This window comes from Podarcis vaucheri (genome assembly GCF_965113315.1).
Source record: "Podarcis vaucheri genome assembly, chromosome: 6".
In the NCBI taxonomy this organism is placed as follows: Eukaryota; Metazoa; Chordata; class Lepidosauria; order Squamata; family Lacertidae; genus Podarcis; species Podarcis vaucheri.
The window spans coordinates 39,906,760-39,929,879 of NC_138764.1; the positions used below are offsets into that span (position 1 = coordinate 39,906,760).

Consider the following 23,120-nt stretch of genomic DNA (forward strand, 5'->3'; position numbering starts at 1 on the left):
GAGACAGAGAGCAGTAACTGAAGGCAGGATGCATGTACACGTTCATGCCAATGGGATCCAATTCCAGAGCAGACTAGAATGAATAAACACTATTTTTCCCAACCAGGGAAAGGGAGGTGGGTGAGAAGCAAAAATAAATAAAGAGTTTTATAGTCTGTAACATATAAATGAGCACACCACAGAAAGAGAGAGAACAACAACAAAAATTGTTCGTTTTCAAGGGTGTCAATTTGAATAACATATTGGGAGTGGGGCTGCTGCTGAGCCTGTAGTGCTATTAGCCTGAATTAATACTTGCAAGAAAGAGTCACTGGTGCTGTGTTTTGGGATGGGAGCCTGACAGATAGGTTCACACAGTAATACTTGAAGTGGCAAAGGCCTGGGGCAGAGCAGGGTGGAGTTTACATATTTTAGGTAGGTTTAGTAAACAGCCATTGTTTCTAGCAGCCAGCGAGCTCTGACTATGACTTCCTCCTCCACTGAGGCACAAGAAGTCCTCCCCTGTTGTACCTTCTGCTTCGCAGGATGGTGGAGTTCATAGGGGAGCATGTGAAGAGGACATGTGTGAGTTTGGTGCTATTTTGAAAGAGGCACTCCAAAAGTTACTGGCAGCTTATTACAAATTTAGTACACTTCTGTGGCAGAGAATGCTACAGAACTTTCCTACTGGCCACCAGAATTAAAATGTCTGCCTGCTCCTCTCCAGCAACCTGACCACTATAACTGTAGACTTCTGGTGAAGTTACACTTCTGCATAAAACATAGTCGCAAGTGAAAGTGTCATGTCGGTAAGACTCACACAATCCATAGTGCATTTGAAGACACAGTGCTGGTTCCCCCAAGTGGTTGGAAGCCTAACAGGAGCGTCCGAAAACTTGGTATTCATAAGGCTTGGTATTCTCTAGTAACTGATTGCTACTGCCATTTTAAGCATTTTTTGCCCTCTGGCCTCTCTAGATTCCTGCAATGATGGGTTGGAAGTTAACAACATACAGTCAGTGGCACAGTAACTATTTCAAAATGCAGTCATAGAGCAGGGGGTTTGTGTGCCAGTGACTCTCCGTGTAATTCTGCTCATTTATCTCTCTTTCTGACCTAGGATTCTTGCAAATGTACACCTCAGATCATAAAAGGCAAACCTCGGAAGTGATTTAGAAAATATGGTTTGTTTATTTAGCATCCAAATACAAAAGAACATTGCAAAGATACAGCATTTGCACAAGTTAAGTTGAAACTGTTTTCAGTTTTGCTCAAGTGAGACATTTGGCTCATATGAAGTTACTGTTTGTTGAACAAATTTTAATTATTGGCTCCAGTCATCCTCCTGGACTGCTTAGAACTCAACCTGAAGGGCAGAAAACAATAAAAAGCACAGCCCAACTTTATGGAACACAAAACACACGAAACAAAAGTAATTAACAGAATTATGTGAACTTAAAGTGACACACTGCATAACAAACTCAGCATATTATGAGAGAGAGGAGGGGGCAGGAGAGGCTGGAACTGAAGTTGGCAGGACTCATCCATATAAGCAGACTTTCAAAAAGAAGTCCTACCAACTTTAATTCCAATCATGTTTTAAGCAAAAGCATATTCGCCTTCCCTTAGTGTCAAATCTATAGGACTATAGCTTTGTAGTGACTTTTAACAGTTTTTATAATGTATTCAAGTGGACTTCATCTCCAGGCTGTGGACCCTCCTCCAATTGTTTGATTTCTCGCATAAATCACACAGATAAATCTCTGTATAACATTAAATCAGTTGTCCTTCCCTGTTCTAGGCACTGTTGTGATAAAAAGCATCTTGTTCAAATCATTTCAGTATTTTCATTCTTAGAGTCTCTGCCTTCATGGGAATTTGCTATTCATCTATCCAAGTTTTTTTGGAGTGTCCACACAACTTTGTCAGCATCAAATGCCAGCCCATTTTTTCTATTAATTTGGATTCATCCATTTGAAGGATATCCAATAATAATAATTTTTTTAAACCTGCTGCCAAACACCCATTTGCAATATTAAGCCCCCCGCACCTGGGAGACCCAGAGTCTCAGTTTACTGGCTTCGCACTTCTGTTTCATTTCTGTGGTGTCAAAGACAGGTTAAGCTTCTGGCATAAGACAACCACCTTAACAGCTTGGGGGGGGGGGAGTTTTCTACTCCCAATCTCTTTCCATCATTCCAAGAAGCTTGTTCACTAGTAGCAAAGTTTTATTTGCAAGATTCATCTCTTATGTGACTAAACATCCTTTATTAGTAAACAGCCTTTTCTTTAAATGCTCAGGATTAGCAATATTTCATTTTGCCAAATAAGAGATGTGTGCTGCTCAAAGGTTTCTGGAGACTCAAAGAGATGCGTTCTAATTAAAGCTCAGCATCTTGTATCATTGCTCTCATTTCTCTCATCTTCTTTCTTTTACAGTCATTGGCACATTAGCAATTCCTCAATATTCCAAGATTTACAAAAACTACATATACATATATAATAAAAAATCAAAGGTTAATCTTAAGGATATTTACACCATTGTTGCAACATCATCACATGAATAAATAGTTACAAATTAATTCTGCTTTTTTAAAGCAACCAACATATCTTCCATGCAACAGTGCAACTCAAATAATCAAAATCACCTACAGAGCAGTCCCACCCATTTCCTAGGAACCTCCCCTGTATCCGACTTGTCCAAAATAAATGGGCATAGCAAAAAACAGGTTGTTTTGTGGAACTCTATGGTAGAGCATACCACACCTGGCTTAGATATGTCACTTTGATACCCTTCACTAGTAAAGCCTCAAAACATTTGTGAAGCTTCCCAAAACCATAAGGTTTTCTTTACTTTTCTAATACGCAAGAACAAAAAAAAAAGATTCAAATTTAAGGCCGGGGGGGTTTCCGCACTGTTCCCAGAGCATTTTGTACTAATACATTCATCTGAGCCCACTCATCCACAGGACTAACAAATGGAAAAAATATTTCTTTCTCCTAAGTGACACTAAAACTGAACTTTAATTTGGGATGTGTCACTTCAAATGGCATTGATACAGAAAGGGAATCTAGAAGGCATTGTAAAACGAGAAGTACATTCCACCCATAGTTGTTGTTTTTTCCATTTGATTTACAGAAGTGGGAAATGCCAAAACTGCTTTAAAAATCATTTGTGAAAGTGCCAAAGTTCTGAGACTCGTATCCATAATAACACCACCATAAAACATGGTGAAAGAATTCATTTGCTTGCTTATACAGTAGCATAAATATGAAGTTGTCTTATCCTGAGTCAGACTAATAGTCCATATATCTCAGTACCAGTAGCAGTTGTCAGTGTCTCAGACATTCCCAGCTTTCCCAAAATCCCAATTAAGTCCCAAGGGCTTACGAAGTGCAAAACATACACTCCACCAATGATGGCCTTTCCTCTCCCCTTACAGTCTCAAAGTACTGTTTCGGGGAAGAAAATGCTGGAAATGCAGCATTGTACCCACTGCAGTAATTGGGAAAGAATAATGGACACAAGGTGTATTTTTTTCCCAACTTAATTTTGCTCAGGTTCATCAGGTACTGGCACCATGACTTCAGACACACTCCATTTTCATGGGATAGCCAACCTGCCCTCTTCTTTAACCACTAGCCATATTCATTTATATAAGTAAATATGCAGAGAAAACTGCTTTGCAAAGTATTTCAGATTAAGCATATGAGCCTAAAGCTTCATGAGTACAGTCTTGAACTCAACTTTATTTTAAAGGAATTTGTATCGGCATCAAATAACAGCTTACTTCATCCAGATTTCTGAACATTCAGATGCTTTCCGTATTCCATGCCATGTCGATAGATATATGCTTTACACAAGCTGATACTGTGCTCCGACAAAGTTTTCTGATGCTCATTAAAGCCGTCCTTGCATTGCGTCACCAATGGCTCCCCACACATCAAAGACAAACTCATCTGGAAATGCAAAGTCTCCTAAAGCTTCATCGAGGGCAATGGCGAACTCATCTGGGTTGTTCTTGCCTTTCCCAGCTTCTACCATCGTTGCAGCTAAAAGGAAAAAAGGAGGAGCAGTTAGTTACCTACTGCATTTTTCAGAGACACAAATAAAAAATAGGGTGGTTACATATAGATTACCGGCTGCTACACAAATTCTGCTCTAGCTCTTTTAAAGCCTTTTTTTTATTGCTCACACCTGTAACTTCCTTATGCTCCTGGCACTGTAACCCAACCCTGGACTGGAGCTGCACCAGAAAAGGTCTTTCACGAGCACTGGCAAAAAAGTTGGTGGAACCTCATTAAAACGTTATCTTCTTCTACTTGCGGGTCTCTGGATCCAAATCAATGTGTGCAAGAGAATGAACTGTGCGGTGAATTAAAAAGGTTAAGGTAATATGTCTAGTATTGAAGTATCACTAGAAAGCAATCTTAGAAACCACTGCATTTGAGTCAAACATACTGTATTACGTTTGTCAGAACGAAAACATTAGAGTTCAGCTCAGATTTTAACCCCAAAAAGCCCACAGTTCTAGTGACCACCACTAAATTGTTTTATTAAGAGGTTTTTCTAGTTACACTTATATATTTTGAGCATCACATTTATATAGCATCAAAAGTTTGCTGGCATTCAGTGATCATGTACTGACCCCTAGTGCTCACTGCAAAGAACTGCTATATTGTATAATGTTACAAGTTTTTACATGTTAACATTTATATTTTTAAAATATATATTTTCTAGTACTGTACAAATATTGTGATGTTTCAAGTGCAATTCTACACACATTTACAGGATCATGGGTGCATTTGATGAGAGCAGGAGCTGGTTCTTAAGGAAAAACCTCTGCTCATAGAAGTAACCTAGGTGTGTGAACATCAAAGAGAGAGACTTTCAAGAGATCCAAGGCCCTCTTAGAAAACCTTCCATAAAGTTAAGGTAATTTTTTTAAAAAAAAAAAAAAAACCCACAAACTCCATCTGTGGGCCCAAACCCATGCAACAGATTCATCATTACAGTGTCAAACATCACCAGTTCTTCTGATCTAGTTATAGAGTTGCCGTCTGCATTTTTTCACGAGAAATCCCAAGTGCAAGCTAAGTTGCATTTGCTTATAGCACAGTCCTAAGTACTTTAACTATAATCCCATGGGTTTCAGTGGGATTTACTTCCAAGCAGAGTGTGCCTGGAGTTACATGCAAGGAAGTTACATGCAAAACGTGCCCCAAACAGGCACCTTTTACCAATTTTTTTTTAATTATTAATTACAGTGTTAAAGTCTATTTTCAGAAAAGTACACATGTCACCTTTAGATCCTGGCTGACTTTGGAATTGTTTTGGTAATTTGGGTAACTCTTAAATTTCCCTCCTGTTGAGCCAGTAGGTTCACAGTTCAAAAGAAGATGCCACATGTTTTAAACATTTGCAGCCACTGAGTATCTAGTGTAATATCAAAAGATATGTGCCTTTTTTAATTTGTAATTGATCTGCATGTCACTCAAATAGCAAAGAGTTCTCACTCAGCTATATTGTAAACTTCTATGCCTCAAATGACTTTGCAGGAATCAGCATTTAGTGGACATTAAAAGCCTATGTTACCTAAGAGTAAACTCCTTTTCTGAAATGAGCGCAGTGAGGATGGGGCAGCGTTAATCTTTTCCCTACTGAGTGCATTTCACAGTCCTAGCGATTAGGCTAATTTAGCATGAGTAATACAAATGAAATTCCTAACTGAACAGTAATCGGTGTTATTGGAACAAATCCACTTTTCACTTTTCATTTCGCTGAGTGATTGATCATATCTGCCGTCATGGGCTTGTATCCAGCGGTGAAAGGAATCCTGCTAACGGGGGGAAATTCATCAGCTGAATGGGGAGGTAGTCCATTTTTGGCACTCCCCATGGTAGTGCCCTCTGCCCCCCACATCTAAATCTGTTCTAGTGAGTCGGGAGGGGTCCTCGAAAGCAGGTTTGGTGGTGAAGGGGAGAAGAGGAATTGGCAAAAAAACCATCCATCCCAGTTCCACTGAGACTGTCTCTTCTGTCAGTCACCACTGGATGCCACCATGGTATGAAATTAACTGGCATTTAACAGATTTGTGATAGCTAATTGTTATATATAAACAGAACATTGACATAAGAACCATTAGACACAACAAGATGCGCTCATTTCGTTGCCTTACTTTGCGCTCTCAGATACGCAGAGATGATACAGCAGCTCCACACACAATATACATTGACATCCGGTGTATGCTTTGATTGCGACAAAAAGCAACAACCCCGTTTTGAAACCTTGGCCCTGCTCCTAATGCATGTGGAACAGTGTGTGGAATATGCAATGCACCCCCCCAAAAAAAAATTATTAGTTATGATTGCATATATTCATCATCTACATTATCGGTACAGCAGGTGGTGCTGTGGTCTAAACACTGAGCCTAGGGCTTGCCAATCGGAAGGTCGCGGTTCGAGGGGGTGAGCTCCCGTTGCTCGGTCCCAGCTCCTGCCAACCTAGCAGCTCGAAAGCACATCAAAGTGAGAGTAGATAAATAGGTACTGCTCTGATGGGAAGGTCACATGACCCGGAAAAACTGTCTGCGGACAAACGTCAGCTCCCTCGGCCAGTAAAGCAAGATGAGAGCCGCAACCCCAGAGTCGTCCACGACGAGACTTAACTGTCAGGGGTCCTTTACCTCCAGCAACACCAATTCATTGTTTGGGAGAGATGGAATACACATTCAGTCTGCAATCCTCTACCCATTTACCTCAGAGAAAGCCCAACTGAGCTCAGCAGGATTTACTTCTGAGCAGGCATGTATATCATTGTTTTCAGTGTGATAAATAAAATAAAATAATAATAATATATTATCATCATCATCAGATAAAGATGTATATTTGGGATCTTACGCAGCACATACATGCAGCATGCGGGTTTCAACCCCACACATCTCTTTTGCAACAGGATCTGTGCATTAAAGCAGTCATTTATACGTTATGTCGGAAACTGTGTTGCGAGCAGAGAGACTGGAGAGTCATATGTTAATGTGGTCAATTAATTGGATTCCTAGCCTACCACGGCAGTGGCTCTGGGAACATAATAGCTCTATATCCAGGTCATTCTGAATATGGCTTACAACAGCATGTGAGGAGCAGAGTTTGCACATGAGCATCAACCTCTTGTCTTGTTCACTATCGCCCTTCCCATTTTCCAGGGCGACTGCTTGCATCGGGGAAGCCATCCTCCGTACACAGGGGAGGCATACATCTGGAAAATCAGAGTTCCAAAACGCATCGGAGCCTCCACATGCTGAGGAGGATTCCCCACTTCATAGAGTAGCTTTGGAAAACACAGAAGACAACGTTGGCGAGGATGGGAGGGTGAAGCCTGTGCACTCGTACATAGCCTCTGCTACCCAAGTGCTGCTCTAGGCTGCATTTGAAATGCCTGAATACGGCTAATATGTTAAAATGCTTGTTACAATGCAATGCAAAATTTAAACAAACCGGAAATCTGGACCCATATTAGAACCCCTCACACTCTGAAAACTGCAAACAAAATGTAGGATGCGGCACAATCTCATACATGTCATATCGGAAGTAAGCCCCACCTGGGCTTAGTGCCGTGTAAGTTTGTGTAGGCTTGTGCAAGGGATACTACTTTACTCGCAGTTCCATAAACACCCTTACCTAGTTCGAGGTCTCTTATTCCCATGTACATTTCAAGAAGATCATCAACCTTCTTAGTAGCTTTTTCTTCAACATCTGAAGGCTTTGACAAAACAAAGACACAAAGGTGAGAAGCGGTGATTGGACCAAAGGAGGGGTTTTCCCACCCCTTCCCTCCTTCTTCTTCTGCAGAAGCAAGAGAACTACATCCGCTATGGTCCCCTGGATTATTGTAAAACACAGTTGCCCAGATACCCGGATGACAGAGAGTGGTGGAGAAGGAAGAAAAACTTCCCTGTTCTCAGTGCTCACCTCTCCAGCTCATCCCAACACCACCGATTAGAGGTAAGGAAGGAAGGAGGGGAATTTGTCTGGGGTGGGGCAGGAGTGGGATTGTCTTAGAAAGACGTTTCAATTAAACTAAGGTAGACTTTTGGTAGTTTGCGCAGCTGTAGTCTAACACAAATCAGAAAAATTGGGACAGCTGAAAGGTATATAACCTGCTTTCAAAAAACAATACCACACAATCAGGGTGTTTTTTAAGCAATAGCACTTTCCAATAAAAGAAGAAAAGGAGGAGAACCTGCAGTTGTTGTACTAGTATAATGAAGTAGATAGGTAGCCGTGTTGGTCTGCCATAGTCAAAATAAAAAAATTCCTTCCAGTAGCACCTTAAAGACCAACTAAGTTAGTTCTTGGTATGAGCTTTCGTGTGCATGCACACTTCTTCAGATACCTGTATCTGAAGAAGTGTGCATGCACACGAAAGCTCATACCAAGAACTAACTTAGTTGGTCTTTAAGGTGCTACTGGAAGGAATTTTTTTATTTTAGTATAATGAAGGAATGCCACAATTGGGTCTTGGCAGGAAGTAACTCTCATTTAAATTCCTAGGATTTTCCCTTATGTAACGTTTAAGAAGTAAAACAGAAACCCCAGTGTTTTGTTATTGTTATAATCTGTTCAACAACTGTGGCTACTTAAGTTTTGATGTTGGAGCTCACCATTTCTTCCACTGTTGCAGGGCCTTTGGATCTCAGTCGAAGAGTCTCTCTCCCTCGGGAGATTTTTCCCTCTGCAAAACCTCCACCTTTCGACCGTGGTTCAATCATTTCTGTAGCAGACATATTAATTAGGCAATTTGGAATTGCGATCCAAAAATAATAGTTGTTCTTTTAGATTATAAAATGGCAAGTCAAAATTTGGGTCGCATTCTGCAATGTGATGGAGATTGGCAATCAATCAACACAAACATCTAAAGTGGATTCTGCAGGGCTGTTAAACTGCTGGGAAACGTCAATGTTTCAAACAACACTTACTTAAGAGCTCTGGCAGAAAGACTAACTATCTATACAGCAAAAGCTGGAAAAACTTAGTAAATAGACAAGATCCAGCAAAGACTGCTTGTTGTTTTTAGAAAAAGTTTCTTTACTAACAATTTAGTACTACCTAGAGCCTTACTCTAAGCGACTGAGTGTTTATCTGCAAAATACTTTCAAAACATTATGTAAATTATTTTTCAGAAATATTTCATGTGTTTTGGCAAGCCTATTCAGAATGATAGAATATTGACATGCGCTTTAACTTTGCTTTTAGTTTATTATTGATAATCTTTATTATTATTTTGAGCCGTTGTTTTTAACTGTTTAGTACAGATAATTTTATTGTTTTATTCTTTCTGTAAACGCTTTGAGGTTTTATTACAATGAAGCAGTAGACAATTTTTGTGAAATAAATATGTTCTTACAATGCTATTGCAGATATTACCAGCAGTAACAGTTTTAAATGCCTCTTTTTAAATGTATGTATTCTGACACCAAGTGTCCGCTAGGATGCACAACAGCTCTGCTGATTATTTTATACCTTTCCTTTCCTTCCACTAACACCAAATTCAATCACCTGAGATACCACTGAATTTGGGAACTTTCTGGAATTATACTAGGGCAGCTAATAATAAAATGAGGTAGGCAGGTGTTCTGCAATCAAATGCTCTGTATTACCTTCTCTGGAGAGAGAGGGCAACACTACATCCCGTTAAAAGTTAGGAATGAAATTCCTCATAACTCAAATGGACTACATACCTGTGGACTGAAGGGCAGACACAGAATAAATGTGCCAAGAACAACTGCAGTATATGTTTACCTCCTTTACAACTCTTTACCCTGGCTTTTGGCACTTGGAATACATATTTTGAGGGCCCACCTTATGTTTTATGATTCTAAGTTGTGTTAAACTGTTTTTCACATTGTGTTTTAATTGTTGTAATCAGCCTTGAAGGGCAGGCAAATTAATGATAACAATGATGTTTCAGCCGTCCAAAAGTCCCCCACAACAGTGTCATAGGGCTAACAACAATACAGTGGTACCTCGGGTTAAGTACTTAATTTGTTACGGAGGTCCGTTCTTAACCTGAAACTGTTCTTAACCTGAAGCACCACTTTAGCTAATGGGGCCTCCTGCTGTTTCCATGCCGCCGGAGCATGATTTCTGTTCTTATCCTGAAGCAAAGTTCTTAACCTGAAGCACTATTCCCGGGTTAGCGGAGTCTGTAACCTGAAGCGTATGTAACCTGAAGCGTATGTAACCCGAGGTACCACTGTATTTACATTGTTATCCCACCCTGTCCCACTCAGGTAGGTTTCTAACATATTTAAGCAAATAAAATTTTAAATGTTATTTTAAAAAGGAGGGAAGCCCTCTCCCTTTCCAAAAAAAAAAAAAGTCAGGCCCTCTCTCTATTCCCTACCCCTCTTTTATTTTACAAAATCAAGCTTCAGAAATTACTTATTACTCTTTTCCAAAGGCTGTAATATGACTTGCCAGCAGAAAGAAAATATTATCACTGGGCATCACTCCTGAAAACTGCCTCAGATCATTCAGAGACCCTAGGATTTGTTTGGTCATCTATCTGAAGAAGGTAGCCACATCAGCATAGAAGATTAGCAGCTAATTGAATGGATTTTTAAAAAATGAAATCAGGATCAGCACAGGGTCCACCATGCTTTGTTTGACATCACACTTTCAGACAAATGAGTCTTGTGTTCGAACCATTATCAGTACAATTGTGCTATAATGTAGTTGCAGCTGGTTTCTACATACAGGACAAAGTGCTGCTTTTGCCCTATAAAGTCCTAAACAGTCTGGATCCATGGCATCTGAAGGACTAGCTTCTTCTGCATCAACCTACCCAATAATTACTGTCAATGTGAGAGGGAAAGAAGAGATGAGCCGACCTACTATCTTAGCTCCCTCCTGTGGTCTTTTGCTGCTGCCACCAAGTGGAAGTATTTCATTTTCCTGGCTGCTTCTACCCAAACAGCCCTTTATCCTCTGTGACTTCCTTACTGACCCAGCAGACTACTGTACCAGGCAGTATGGTAAGGCAATTGGGCATGGGGTGAAAATCAAGGCATCAGAACAATCTTAAAGCAAGAATAAATGTAGCATTTAATGCAGGTTTTGAAAAGTTAAAACACAGTAAAAGCGGGTTTTAAAATAGTTATCTGTGAGAATCATAGAATCAGTAATTAGAATATAAAAATACTATTTTAAAAGGACTGTTTCCCTACAAGATCTAGTAATAAAGCCATTTATTTCAACTCATCCCAGTTCACTGGCAGTTCAGTGTCCAGCCTTCTTGCTTACATCCCCATAGCTTGAGCCTGCTACACAGCACCCAGAACACAAACACAAAGGTCTGGGTCCCATGCTCAGTCTGTTTCCCTGCTGAATTACACCTGGAACAGCAGAAGGCTTCTTTCATGCCTAACTGTGGCATGGGGGGGTGATTTTGGTGGGAGACTTAAAGCTAGGGAAGGAAGAGTTAATTGCCAAAAAAATACACACACACACCCCCGCAAGCTGCATTTAGGCTTCCCCTGTTGTTACAATCCCACACACAGAGGTAAAAGCAAGTTTATGAAACCCCAAGCGGAGAATCATATATGACTGGTGGCTGCAATTAGCTTAATAAGACAATGTTCGTTTTATGTCTCACTCTTCTAATTGCTTAAGCTTCCTCTGACTAATCAAACAGGCCAAGTTTTACCCAATTTGGAATCAAATACAAAAGGAAACTACAGGTATAATTTATGGCGGATACATGTCACTCACCAAATGATTTCATAGGCTCTATCAATTTTAGCGTAAATGTCTGACCCTTCTCCAAGTCCTTTAAATTCTTAGCAACTTCATAATGGCGATAGCCCACTACGCTTTTTCCATTTATAGATTCTATGTGATCACCAACACATACCAGTTTTATTTGGTCAATAAGACTGCCTGCTTTAATTCTCTGTTGGATAAAAAGGCATTATTGTTAGTTGCGGTGAATGCAGTAAACAAACAGCCTGGGCCAAAAGGGCTATGATGTGCATAGTATGACACACACAAAATACAAACCACAAAGCTCACCTTTTGAGCTAGAGGGAGTAAACAAGGAAGCACTGTAAAAGGATACAAAGAGCCCAGTTACCCAAACTAGGATACCCATATAATTTAAAATCTTATTGTTCAATTGAATTGATTTGCTGCTTATAACCCTACCACTTTTGAAATAGGTTAGTTTTGTGCCTTTTTTTTACAATAAAGTTTCATATAAAATTTGTTAACAAAAATAAATAATTTGTAAGCATGGAACAGTGCTTGCACAGGCAGATTGCTGGATACTGTACCTTCAGTGCAGACAATGTAACTCAGGCTAGACATGCAACAAATAGCATTTCATACTTATCAAAATCAATACTAAAGGAAGGCAAGCATGCTGTGCAATCAAGAACTCAGACTCCATGTACATGTTTATAAAATGTACATGATACTGTTGAGTTATAATATTGTGCTACTTAATTCTTAGGGAAAATACATTTCTGGTCACCCAGCAGTTTCTGGGAACAAGGTGATGATCACTCCCAGTAAGTTATTAGATCATTAGCAAGATTCAATACACTTATAACACTGGATCCAGACAAACCCATGGGCAAAACTCCATTAACAAGGGCAATCTGCTGTGGAAAGGGGGCAAATATAATTTCCACCAGTTCCACATTCCCCCTGCAGGTCCCCCCACCCCGAAAAAAGCTTGTAGAGAGGATTGTGGGGCCCTCTGGAACAGCATGGGGGTGGCATAACAGGCTGCAGGCAGAAGGAAGAATTGGCAAAAATCACTGCCCCCCTCCTTTCTTCAGAGGCAGCCTCTACTGCAGGCATAGGCAAACTCAGCCCTCCAGATGTTTTGGGACTACAATCCCCATCACCCCGACCACTGGTCCTGTTAGCTAGGGATCATGGGAGTTGTAGTCCCAAAACATATGGAGAGCCGAATTTGCCTGTGCCTGCTCTACTGGACCTCAGTTCCTCCATGAATGAGACACTTCCATTCGGAAAGCACAAGGCTGAATCCAACCCATAGTAGACTAAAATATATTGTATGTGTTTGAAAGGATGGCTTTCACTAGAAAGCATAATGGGGGGTGGGGGAGATTGAATCCCACTCCCCCTAGTGCCACAGCCCTGACCTAGTTTTCCCTCCCTGTGGCTTTTTACATTAGTTGGAAAATCTAATACAGGCAATTGTTGTTTTGCATGGAGGTTATGCTCTAGACATCTGTGCATGTCAGCAGAGTCCATGTAAATGTTCTGTTCTGCCTCAAACCCATTCCATCCTTTTAGTGACTTTGGGGGTCATGCCTGGGTTCAGCAGTGTGCGCATGTGCGTACACCAGTTGAACGTGCATCAATCAGTTGTTGCCTGTAATGGCTCTCCAAATATCAGATCTACTTTTGCACTGAGTTTGGAAAACACATCTCTTGACCAGTGCACATGTATGCTAATGACATGTCCCTAAACAAGCCAGCATACTGCTTCACGCCTACCACTACCAATAGCCATATAATAGTCAATAAAATGTTGCTGACTGTGTTTGGGTTATGTGTATTCTAACAACAAACTGAATCCAAAGCTGCCCTTCCATGAACAGAAGGGTTCCTTTGGTTTGTGAAAGGACCTAACACCCAGTGGAAGTTCGGGAGGAGAGGTGTCTGGATAAGCTTTTTCCAAGGACTGAAGGGGAAAGAAGAAATAAATGAAAAAGACCTCTCTCCAAGTGAGAACATCCAATGAGTATAATTCTTCAATACCCCCATTCAAATTATTGCTTTTGGATGTTTGCTAACTTACTTCCATAGTGCCAACACTACACCATTCTTGCTAACACAAAGAAGTAAAAGGTAAAGGTAAAGGTACCCCTGCCCGTACGGGCCAGTCTTGACAGACTCTAGGGTTGTGCGCCCATCTCACTTAAGAGGCTGGGGGCCAGCGCTGTCCGGAGACACTTCAGGGTCACGTGGCCAGCTTGACAAAGCTGCATCTGGCGAGCCAGCGCAGCACACGGAAACGCCGTTTACCTTCCCGCCAGTAAGCGGTCCCTATTTATCTACTTGCACCCGGGGGTGCTTTCGAACTGCTAGGTTGGCAGGCGCTGGGACCGAACAACGGAAGCACACCCCGCCGCGGGGATTTGAACCGCCGACCTTTCGATCGGCAAGCCCTAGGCGCTGAGGCTTTTACCCACAGCACCACCCGCGTCCCAACACAAAGAAGTATTTCAAACACAAAGAAGTATTTGAAACAATTTGCAACTCCATTTCTGCTCAGATCTCTCACAACTCAAGGCATTATTCTTACCTTTATGAAGGCGCATCCATTTCCATTGTCAGTGATGGTAAGCCCAAGTGACTCCTCTGATTTGAAAACCTCCACTTCCTTTTTGACTCCTTTTACATGAGCAAATATAAAGTCTTCGAGACCAATCTGCACTCCTAAGAGCTTGTCCATATCAATTTTGTGTGTGTTCAAAGTACAAAACATAATCTACAAGAAAAAAAAGAGGGAAACAAATGCATTTTATCTGAGACACCTGGCATACACCCATGACTGACATCATACGATGGCCAACAAAACTGACCCATGAATGCTGGTGGTGCAAGCTGCTGTACCCTGTGAAAGCTTCTACACTCTTCAAAGTGCTCCTGTAGTCTGAAGCATGTGATCCCTTTGCCTATGTGTAGGTTGATCCCAGAGGCTTTTCCATGGAGAAAATGGATTATTGACCCATGGATTATTGTAGGACATATTTCATAGAAGCAGAACTTTGAAATTATGCAGCTGTGGCTTTTACACACAATGATCTCCTGAAGTCTCTGCAATAATTAGGTTACATAAATATTTGCCGTATGAAGTAAACGTAAAATATCTAATGGGAAGTAACATTCCCCTAAGTACTGCAAGATGGGTCTTGCAGGAAGATAACCAATACTTGAGAAGGTTGGTAGGAGCCTAATAAGTTTTTAAGTCTTTAAGTCTACAGTTAGATGAGTCGGTTTGTAGAAGCTGGCATGAAGGTGCTCAAAAGTGAAAGTTACAGAGACTGAGGAGACGCAGAAACGAGTGAAGAAAACTGTGTCTTGCCTACACTGTTTCAGCACTTATCACCCCCTCTTTATCCAAGCTTCTATGAGACTCTGTGTAAGCCGCCTGGAACTGCCTGGAATCTTGTACCACTTGGAGGTTGGGGGTGATGTGCAACAGTAACATTAAAAACTCAAGAATTTAAGACTGAAGGGACATTGTTTTTACAGTTGTGCAAAAGAAGTGTTTCCTTAGGTATCCTAAGCCATGGATCTATAAGAGGGGCATAAGCATGAGGATCTGAGTAGAAGAAGAAAAAAGGAACACAACAGAGATGTCTTTAGATGTTGCTAAAAAGTTATGCTACATTGCATGAATTTGTTCAACTTAAAAACAAGTTGTTACTGCCCATGGAAGTAATCCTTCAACTAGGGCAATTCACCGGCATTGAACTTTGTACTTCCTGGAGCAAATCATAAATGCTGGGTCTTTCTTGAGACTTCCTTTTTCTCTAATGCCAGAAACCAGTAATATTAAAATTCATCTAAATAAGAATAAAGTTTTGCACAGACTGGTTTTCCCCACACAAATGTTCAGACAAGCCTGACATCAGCTGTATGCTAAAGCACAACTGCACTGTACAGTCAACACTCTGCTACAGTTTGGTTACATGCATGCTGTGTGCTGTTTCACAGCCAAGTACAGCCTGGGCTCAATAGTAACCATCTGAACATAATACCCATAATTTCAGATCAGCTAATGGTTTCTTTTTCCTTAAGTGCAAGAAGTAGTCCTGGTTATACATTTCTACTCAGAAGTAAATCCCATTGAGTTCAATAGGGTTTACTCCCAGGTTAAAAAAGATTTTTGTTGTTGGGTAGCATATAAAAGCTATAAATAAATGTGTATAGGATTGCAGCCTTAACCAATTCAAAGTGTTTTGCTTTTACAGAGCCTGGAAAGATAGACCACTGTCTACCCAGCAACCCAGGTGAGGTAACAAGTTGCAATAATAATGAGCCCTATAACAAGATCCAGGTTCAGGATATATTTGTTTATCTGAATGTCTCCCAACCAATTAAAGATAAAATGAATTTGCATATTACCAAAAGTTCAGTATAGGTGACTTTGAGAATAATTAGGGGTGAGGGGAGAGAACACTTAAATTTATCCTAAGTGCACAAAATTGCAATTCAATAAACAAAAGCTACCATGAGTTGTTAGAAGGAAATGCCATCTTTGCTATTTTACATTTCATTAATTTGAGTTTCTCTAATATACCTGTCAAATTAATATAGCAGAGCCTTCAAACATGAACAATTTCAAAATCCATAATCACTGCGGAAGATTAAGAAATGTTAATTAAGAAATAGTTAATTCAATATTCAAATAAACATTTTCAGGTTGAGTTTCCTGTGGGCTTTTTTAATTATTCCATTATGAATTCATACTGAAATACAAAATTTCCACTAGCTTTAGATACAAGCAGAAAAGAAAAGCCCTCATAAGCCTTGTTTTTGCTAGGTTTGTTTGCCAATCAGAAGACCCATTATTTCTATGTGACTTGCATCTAGAAAGTGCTTTTTCATTCTCAACAAATTTTAACTTGCAATCAGTCTGCAGATCAACTAAAACTTTCAGCTAATTAACACTCTGAAGCGGTACTAAAAATATGGTTCAGCCCTGATAAAACATTCAGGAAATAATTGTAGTGCCTCCATATAGCAATTTCCAAGCTCCTCAGATATTAGCATTGTTAGGCCTTGTGATTCGCATTAACAAAATCACTGCATTCCTGTTGTTTTTCTTTAAAAAAAAATCAAGGGCATTTGCCATTTTAAAAAAAAATTCTTGTTACTTCGACCTTGTCAACAGACAGCTATAATCTCATAACTGGTTTCACACCTTTGTCTAGATATAACTGGCAACAGAAAAGAAATGTGATATTTAGAAACATGAGATGATCTAACTCAATTTAGAACTGCAACTGGGCAGCACAAACAGACTGCCGCCTCTTCATGAACCAATTTTATGCCACCTCCATTGGGGAAGAAATGTCAGCCAAACTAGAACTTGGATTATTCATTCCACTCTGCATTTTTTTGCAAGAATTCATTTTTATACAAGAAAGTGACAAAATTCTCTGCATCAGCATGCATTGTTAGGAAATTGGTGGTTAAATCTTTTTTACCAACCATACTAGCACTCAGCAATCCATTTCAAGAGTGACTGTGAATGTGCAACAAAGCACCCCCATTTCTTAGTCCCTTGAGGTGCTGTTAATTCCTAACAGTTTATTGCTGGCCTCTAAACTGTTAACTGCATTTGTTTGACTGTAATTTATGCCTGATCTGTGATTGTAATATTGAAGATTGATTGATTGATACAAGAGAGTAATGGCAGAACAACAAAATGTTTTTCCCCCTGAACTCTTAAAGGAGTAACTCAAGTTTCAAATAAACTTGGCAAAAAAAGCACAAGAGAAAAACGTAAAATAGTAGCATGAACATTTTATTTATTTAAAATCTATATAGGTCACTTTTCTTAACAGAAATCTCTCAAGGCGATTTACATGTTTCAATAGCAATACAAAAAAATGTGAAATATTGTAGAAGAATATTTGTACAAAAACAAAGCGCTAAATGAACCCGAAATAATAAAACACCTTCTTGGGGTGTTAATGCTGTGATCCCCTCCACTGTAGGCTCAGATTGTATGTATTTGTAAACAAACCACATATCATAAAGATACCGCAGTCAGCACTGTACCTCAATCCAAAGGGAACAATGAACCCTGGGTAACTGTCTTGTCACCCCTGGAATTTTGCACCGCTCGGAAACTGAGGTGGCATGCAACAATATTTTGCAGGAAATAGAGTCTCTACCCCATACCTCAGGGAACGGGGGGGGGCAGGCAGGGGGAATGTATGGGAGAAGATGTTTCTAGAAGGCTACCAAACCCATGCCATTCAGGTCTGTAAAAGGTAGTCACTTCTTTGCTTCCAAGTTCGTCAACACTGACGAATTTGGAAGCAATTAGGTAGCCAGTGGAGTTGAGCTACCACTGGTGTTATATGCTCCCTATAAGGAGACATTTTAATACTACAGCATTTTGTAACATTTACCGAATGTTCTTTTTCATTTCATATCAAACTCAGTTTGTTTGCTTTTGGTTTAAAAAAATAATAATGCTGTTGCCGAAATTCCAGAGCTTAAGTGTTCATATTCTAGTAAAGGTTTGGGGGGACTTGGCTCAGACTTCTCTTAATAGAAAGCAAACAAACTCCACTTCCTCTGGTTTCGTCTATGCCCTCCTTTCAGGCTTTATGAAAAGGTTGTGGAAGTGGAGCGCACACACACACACACACACACACACACGCCTCAAAAAAGAATTTCTGCTGGCTCAGCACTGTTTCCTCCCTTTGCTGCTATCCCTAGTGAGCCTCCCAAAGGAGGATACTGGTTTGGAGAAAGGTCCAATCAGGGTGAAATAGCAAGGGATAGACTCGTAGAACAAATTGCATAGCAATACGGTGATAAATCTACAGTCCTTAAAAACAACTGATTCAATGGGAAATCCACACAAGGAATGACATAACATCAAGAAAGCCCTGGATTTATTTTTAGCTATATCGAAGTTTCACTTCACCAACAAGTTTAACTCACTGTTCAATAATTTACAGTAACCAGCACTGAAATAACTATTCCTAGAGCAAGAGAATTCTACATCCATTACTTGAAGTAGAATGTTTCCTGTGTGAGTCTTAAATGCACCTTTGTTTTCAGTTATTTCCAAATACATTCAAGTTACATGTTGCCACAATGTATAGTAGAATTTACCACTCACTGCTGACACAAAAAGGGGCTTTGCTTTTATACTTTTTGTGTTAATGTTAGCAATGCAGTACATAACTTTCAGCCCTTAAAAAACTCCGGATGTTAACTGCTGATTGAACTGGACACAGGATGAAATGCAGGTTGCACAATCCTTTTCTGATATAAATTCAGAAATACGGTAAATCTCATGAAATATAGACAGATAATCAGTAGAGGGAGATGAAACAGGCATAAGTTCAACAAGAAATGGAGACGGCACAGACTGGTGTGTAGAGGAATGGAAACAATACTACTTAATTATCTAATGGAACTGAGTAACTAGGTAGATTGTTTTCCACAATATGTCCACTCTCACCTTTATAAAGCGTTAGTGACATGCTAGCAAATGGAGAGGTCCCCTCAAAGTCAGCTCCCTCTGAGCTACAGCAAGGAGCAATCAAGTAATTTGTACTTTGCCTAGAAATAAAAATGCAGTAATAAAGTGTGCAAGAAAACTGCACAGAGCCACCATAGATATATGGATCTACAAATGGATGCAAAGCACACTAAGAAGAAATCTTTTTTAAATCTGAGCCACTAAAAGGAGTTATGTTAATTAAACCATGTAGCTTGCTGTAATCCTCCATGCTCAAAAAGGAGGAATGTGTTTATTTTACTGAAAATTGAGCTGTCAGCACCATTCAGAAGTTCCATAAACACAGAACTAATACTTGAGCCCATGTTGCAATCATTGACAATGACACTGAAAAGTATAATTGGACACAATGCAGAAAAAATGTATGATTGATGTTACAATACGACATTTCATCTGTATACCATTTGTTACAAATTCCGCTTCATTATAATTCTCAGTTCCTAGTAGATGAAAGCCAAATAGTCTAAACATTTCCCTCACATAGTTTGCAAAAACCAGCTTAGGAATTAGAATTCTTCCATGCATGTTCCAAGTTTTAGAAGAAAGATGGTAAACAGAGATTGTATGTCCAAGTGTCACGCAGCATTCTGATGGAATGATTTGTATATTTTGCACTTGCTTCAAGAAGAATTAATGTTTATTAAATTCCCATACCTTCATTCATTCCAAGATCTCAGGACAGTTTACAATAGAAATGCTTATGTACAATTTTCTTTTATTTTTTGTATCATATAGCCAGCTCTCTCATGATCCTCTGAACAAAGCTCTACTGCACTGATACAAGAAGCAAACAAGCTACTACCATTTCCAGGTTTTTTATAAAATTACCTACTCCCAAGCAATAGTGCATATCACTAGCATATTTTCCCTGATTTGCATAAGGCGTGTTAAATAGAGTGCATCAATTTTAAACAAGGCCAGAGTTAAACACCATCATACTTCAAGATAAACTAAGTAATGGATGACCAGGTACAGAATTCCGAGCAACTCCTAGTTACAGGATTTATTTGCACAGGAATAAAAAGAATAAGAGTTGCCCAGTTCTATGTACTGCAAGCTGCTAGTACGATAGTGCGCCAGTCTGAAGACCATGTCTGGTGTGAAATAACTTTTGCAGTTCTTCGTCACCGGGGAAAGCTTCACTGTCTTTCAAAGACCTTATTGTTCTTCATGATAATAAAGAAGAGATACTATTGTGACAAGCTGCAATGCCAAGGTAAAATGATCCATGTAGCCAGGAGTATAATTACATGTGTTCAGGCTTGCTTCTTTTTCGGTGCTCAAAGCTACACATATAGGACAATTACAACTTGGATAATGAATAAAAATGTTGCCTTTGGTTTAAGGTTAGCAACCTTTACAGAAGCAATTATACAAACCACAAAGGAACCTGACCAACCTAAGAGGTTTGATAGATGCCATCAAAGGATTTAAATGCATTCTCTTCAGAACAATAGCTGTAGAGCCCCTGCCCAGCCATTAGGCACAGTGAGACAATCTATCTCAAGTGGCAGGTCTTCAGGTGCCATTAAAGGACAAATTATTAATTATATAGTTTATTACAGTTTTTTAAAAAAATTATTACAGTATTACTTTCAGGGCAATAACATTTTTCTGCTTCAGGTACCATAATGACTGCAAACGACAGCCAAACTGTTCAGTGGATCAAGACTTTGCCGTAAAAAGCTACCAAGTCTCATGACACAAGCATAACATTGCGCCCATATATTGTGCCTTTAATGAATACGCAGTTACGATCTACAGTTCTGTACTGACTTCCAGTTCGAATCAGAATCCTCACATCACCATGTGCTTATACTAAAAGGGTGCGAGAAAATCCACACTTCTACCACTTTCATGATCTCTTTCCTCCAAAATTAAACTTTTTTTAAAAAACCGGGGTGATTGAAGCAGAAAAGTGACACCCGACTCACATGTAGAAGTCTAGAATGCACCTTTCCACACTACTCGTTGCCTTACAGCAAGGGTAGAGAAACAGAGATGCTCCTGATACCACTGGGCTCCAACACCCATCTGCTCTAGCCAGCGTAGCCAAAGGTCAGGGTCAATGGGAGTACAACGAGATCTAGAGCCGAGGTCGCCAATCCCCATCATCACGGAGCACTGTGGCCATGCTAGCTGTGGTTGAATGAAGTTGTAGTACAAAAACATCCAGAGGGCACCATCTTGGCTACCCCTGGATCTAGAGGTTTGTGGATTCTTCACCCGGCCTTAAAGCTCCACCGCGTGTCAGAAAAATAGAGATACAGGCTGCAATCCTAAACAGATATTCCTCAGGATAGTCTCACTGAACTCGGAAAAACTTCTCTGTAAACTAGAATAGCTCATGCAGTTGCAGTGGGTTTGTGAAATGGTATTGGGAATATGATTTCTGTGTTGGCTCCTAATAACAGCCTAAGCTGCACTTCAGTTATCATATGGATGCATTGTGGTGGCAGGAGCAGTTATATAGTCTCAACTTTCTTTCATCATGTAAGCCAAGGTGTTACATATATGATTCCAGGAGATACATAGGGCCAAGCACTGCTGAGCACAGAAAAACACACTCCCTCTATACTCTGAGGCATCTTTTTAATAATAATCAATCAATCAATCAATGTTTCACTGTTGTTTGAACCAGGAGAGATCAGCACCATCGGCTGATCCACACTCAGTTACTCAGTCCCTCTTGCCAAAAAATACCTTAAGGAGCTTTGAAATACAGGGGTGGCCCAGAATTAAGAGCAGATGAAATGCCCACAAAGGCAATTCTGGACACTTTTTTGTTGTTTCGGGAGTCAGCAGAAAAAAGGAAAGAAAAGTGCGGCCTAGAAACTCGCGAAGTATGGGTGGGGAAGAGGGCCTCTGAGCATGTGAGGAGTGCGTTTTAACTACAGCCTACTCATATAGGCAGCAAGGCACCCACCCACCCTCCATTATCTCAATTTCCAGAAACACTTCCTTGCTAAGATCCCTTAAAAAACAGCACCACCCACCCAAAAAGCTCTGTCTCTGGACTAACCCACCACCCCCTTGATGCTGATTCTTACCACGCGCGGACTGGCAACTAAGCCCAACATTTCCCCCAAACATGGAGCCATGAACGACGCTCGGGGTGATGGAAGAGCGTCGGAGGTGAACAGCCAAGCCAAACCAAAGAGCCGGTGCCCCGAGAAAGAGAGAGAGAGCGCTTTGGGGGCTTTTGTCCCCCTGCCGAAGGGGGGCGCCAGATTTGGAATAAATCCCCCGTAGCGGGGGGCTTCCGTTCACGAGGGAGGCGGGGGGGGTACCGCCCCGTCCCCTCTGGGCACGTACCTCGCTGGGGGCGATGTGGAACGCCTCGGCTATCTTGGCGTAAAGCTCCCTGACGCTGGCGAAGCCCTCCACGCGCCCCGTGGGGCTGCCGTGCGCCAGCTGCGTGTGGAACACCAGCCGGATGGGGCCCTGGCGCGCCGAGGAGGAGGCGGCGGCGGCGGCTGCGCCTCCCCCGACGCCAGCCCCGCCGACGGCGCTGCTGCCGCTGGCGTCGTCGTCGTCGCCCCTGCCCCGCGCCAGGGGGGCTTCGCCCTCCACCAGCGTGGACGTCTCCCTGGACTTGCCTTTCTTCTTGCCCCTCAGCCCCAGAGGCATTTTCCCGCGCGCCTGCACGCAGCTACAGAGGGGGGGGGGGGGAGAGATGCAGAACCGCCGCCGCCACCACCACCACCACCTGCTGCTGCTGCTTTTTCCTCGCCCTGTTGCCTGGACTCTGCCCTTTCAGGGCTGTGCGCTCATCTCCTCGCGGCTCACCCACCCGGCGGGCAGGTGATGGCACCCGGCAGCCAAT

The 23,120-nt window shown here is 41.1% G+C and overlaps 1 protein-coding gene across 2 annotated transcripts; it reads right to left on the bottom strand.

The window, feature by feature from the left end:
- Window positions 1-1,147: 1,147 nt before the first annotated feature.
- GIPC2 (GIPC PDZ domain containing family member 2) lies at window positions 1,148-22,926 on the bottom strand. Of its 2 annotated transcripts, none has more exons than XM_082227541.1 (6): window positions 22,610-22,926; window positions 14,321-14,506; window positions 11,752-11,932; window positions 8,643-8,752; window positions 7,660-7,741; window positions 1,148-4,032 (listed from the first exon to the last, which is right to left on the bottom strand). In XM_082227541.1, the coding sequence occupies exons 1-6, from the start codon at window positions 22,922-22,924 to the stop codon at window positions 3,881-3,883; spliced, it is 1,026 nt and encodes a 341-aa protein (XP_082083667.1). In that variant the 5' UTR covers window positions 22,925-22,926; the 3' UTR covers window positions 1,148-3,880. The 2 variants fall into 2 exon arrangements, with proteins under 2 accessions (XP_082083667.1, XP_082083668.1); XM_082227542.1 differs by lacking the exon at window positions 22,610-22,926 and adding an exon at window positions 22,345-22,463.
- Between the last annotated feature and the right edge of the window lie 194 nt (window positions 22,927-23,120).

What these genes read in the sequence shown, in the direction of transcription:
- GIPC2 (XM_082227541.1), bottom strand. Translation starts at nt 22,924, where the DNA reads ATGCCTCTGGGGCTGAGGGGCAAGAAGAAAGGCAAGTCCAGGGAGACG. An exon ending in ATGGATGCGCCTTCATAAAG is followed by an intron (nt 11,933 to 14,320) that starts GTAAGAATAATG and finishes TTTATCCAACAG; the next exon opens with AGAATTAAAGCAGGCAGTCT. An exon ending in CTGCAACAGTGGAAGAAATG is followed by an intron (nt 7,742 to 8,642) that starts GTGAGCTCCAAC and finishes GTTTTGTCAAAG; the next exon opens with CCTTCAGATGTTGAAGAAAA.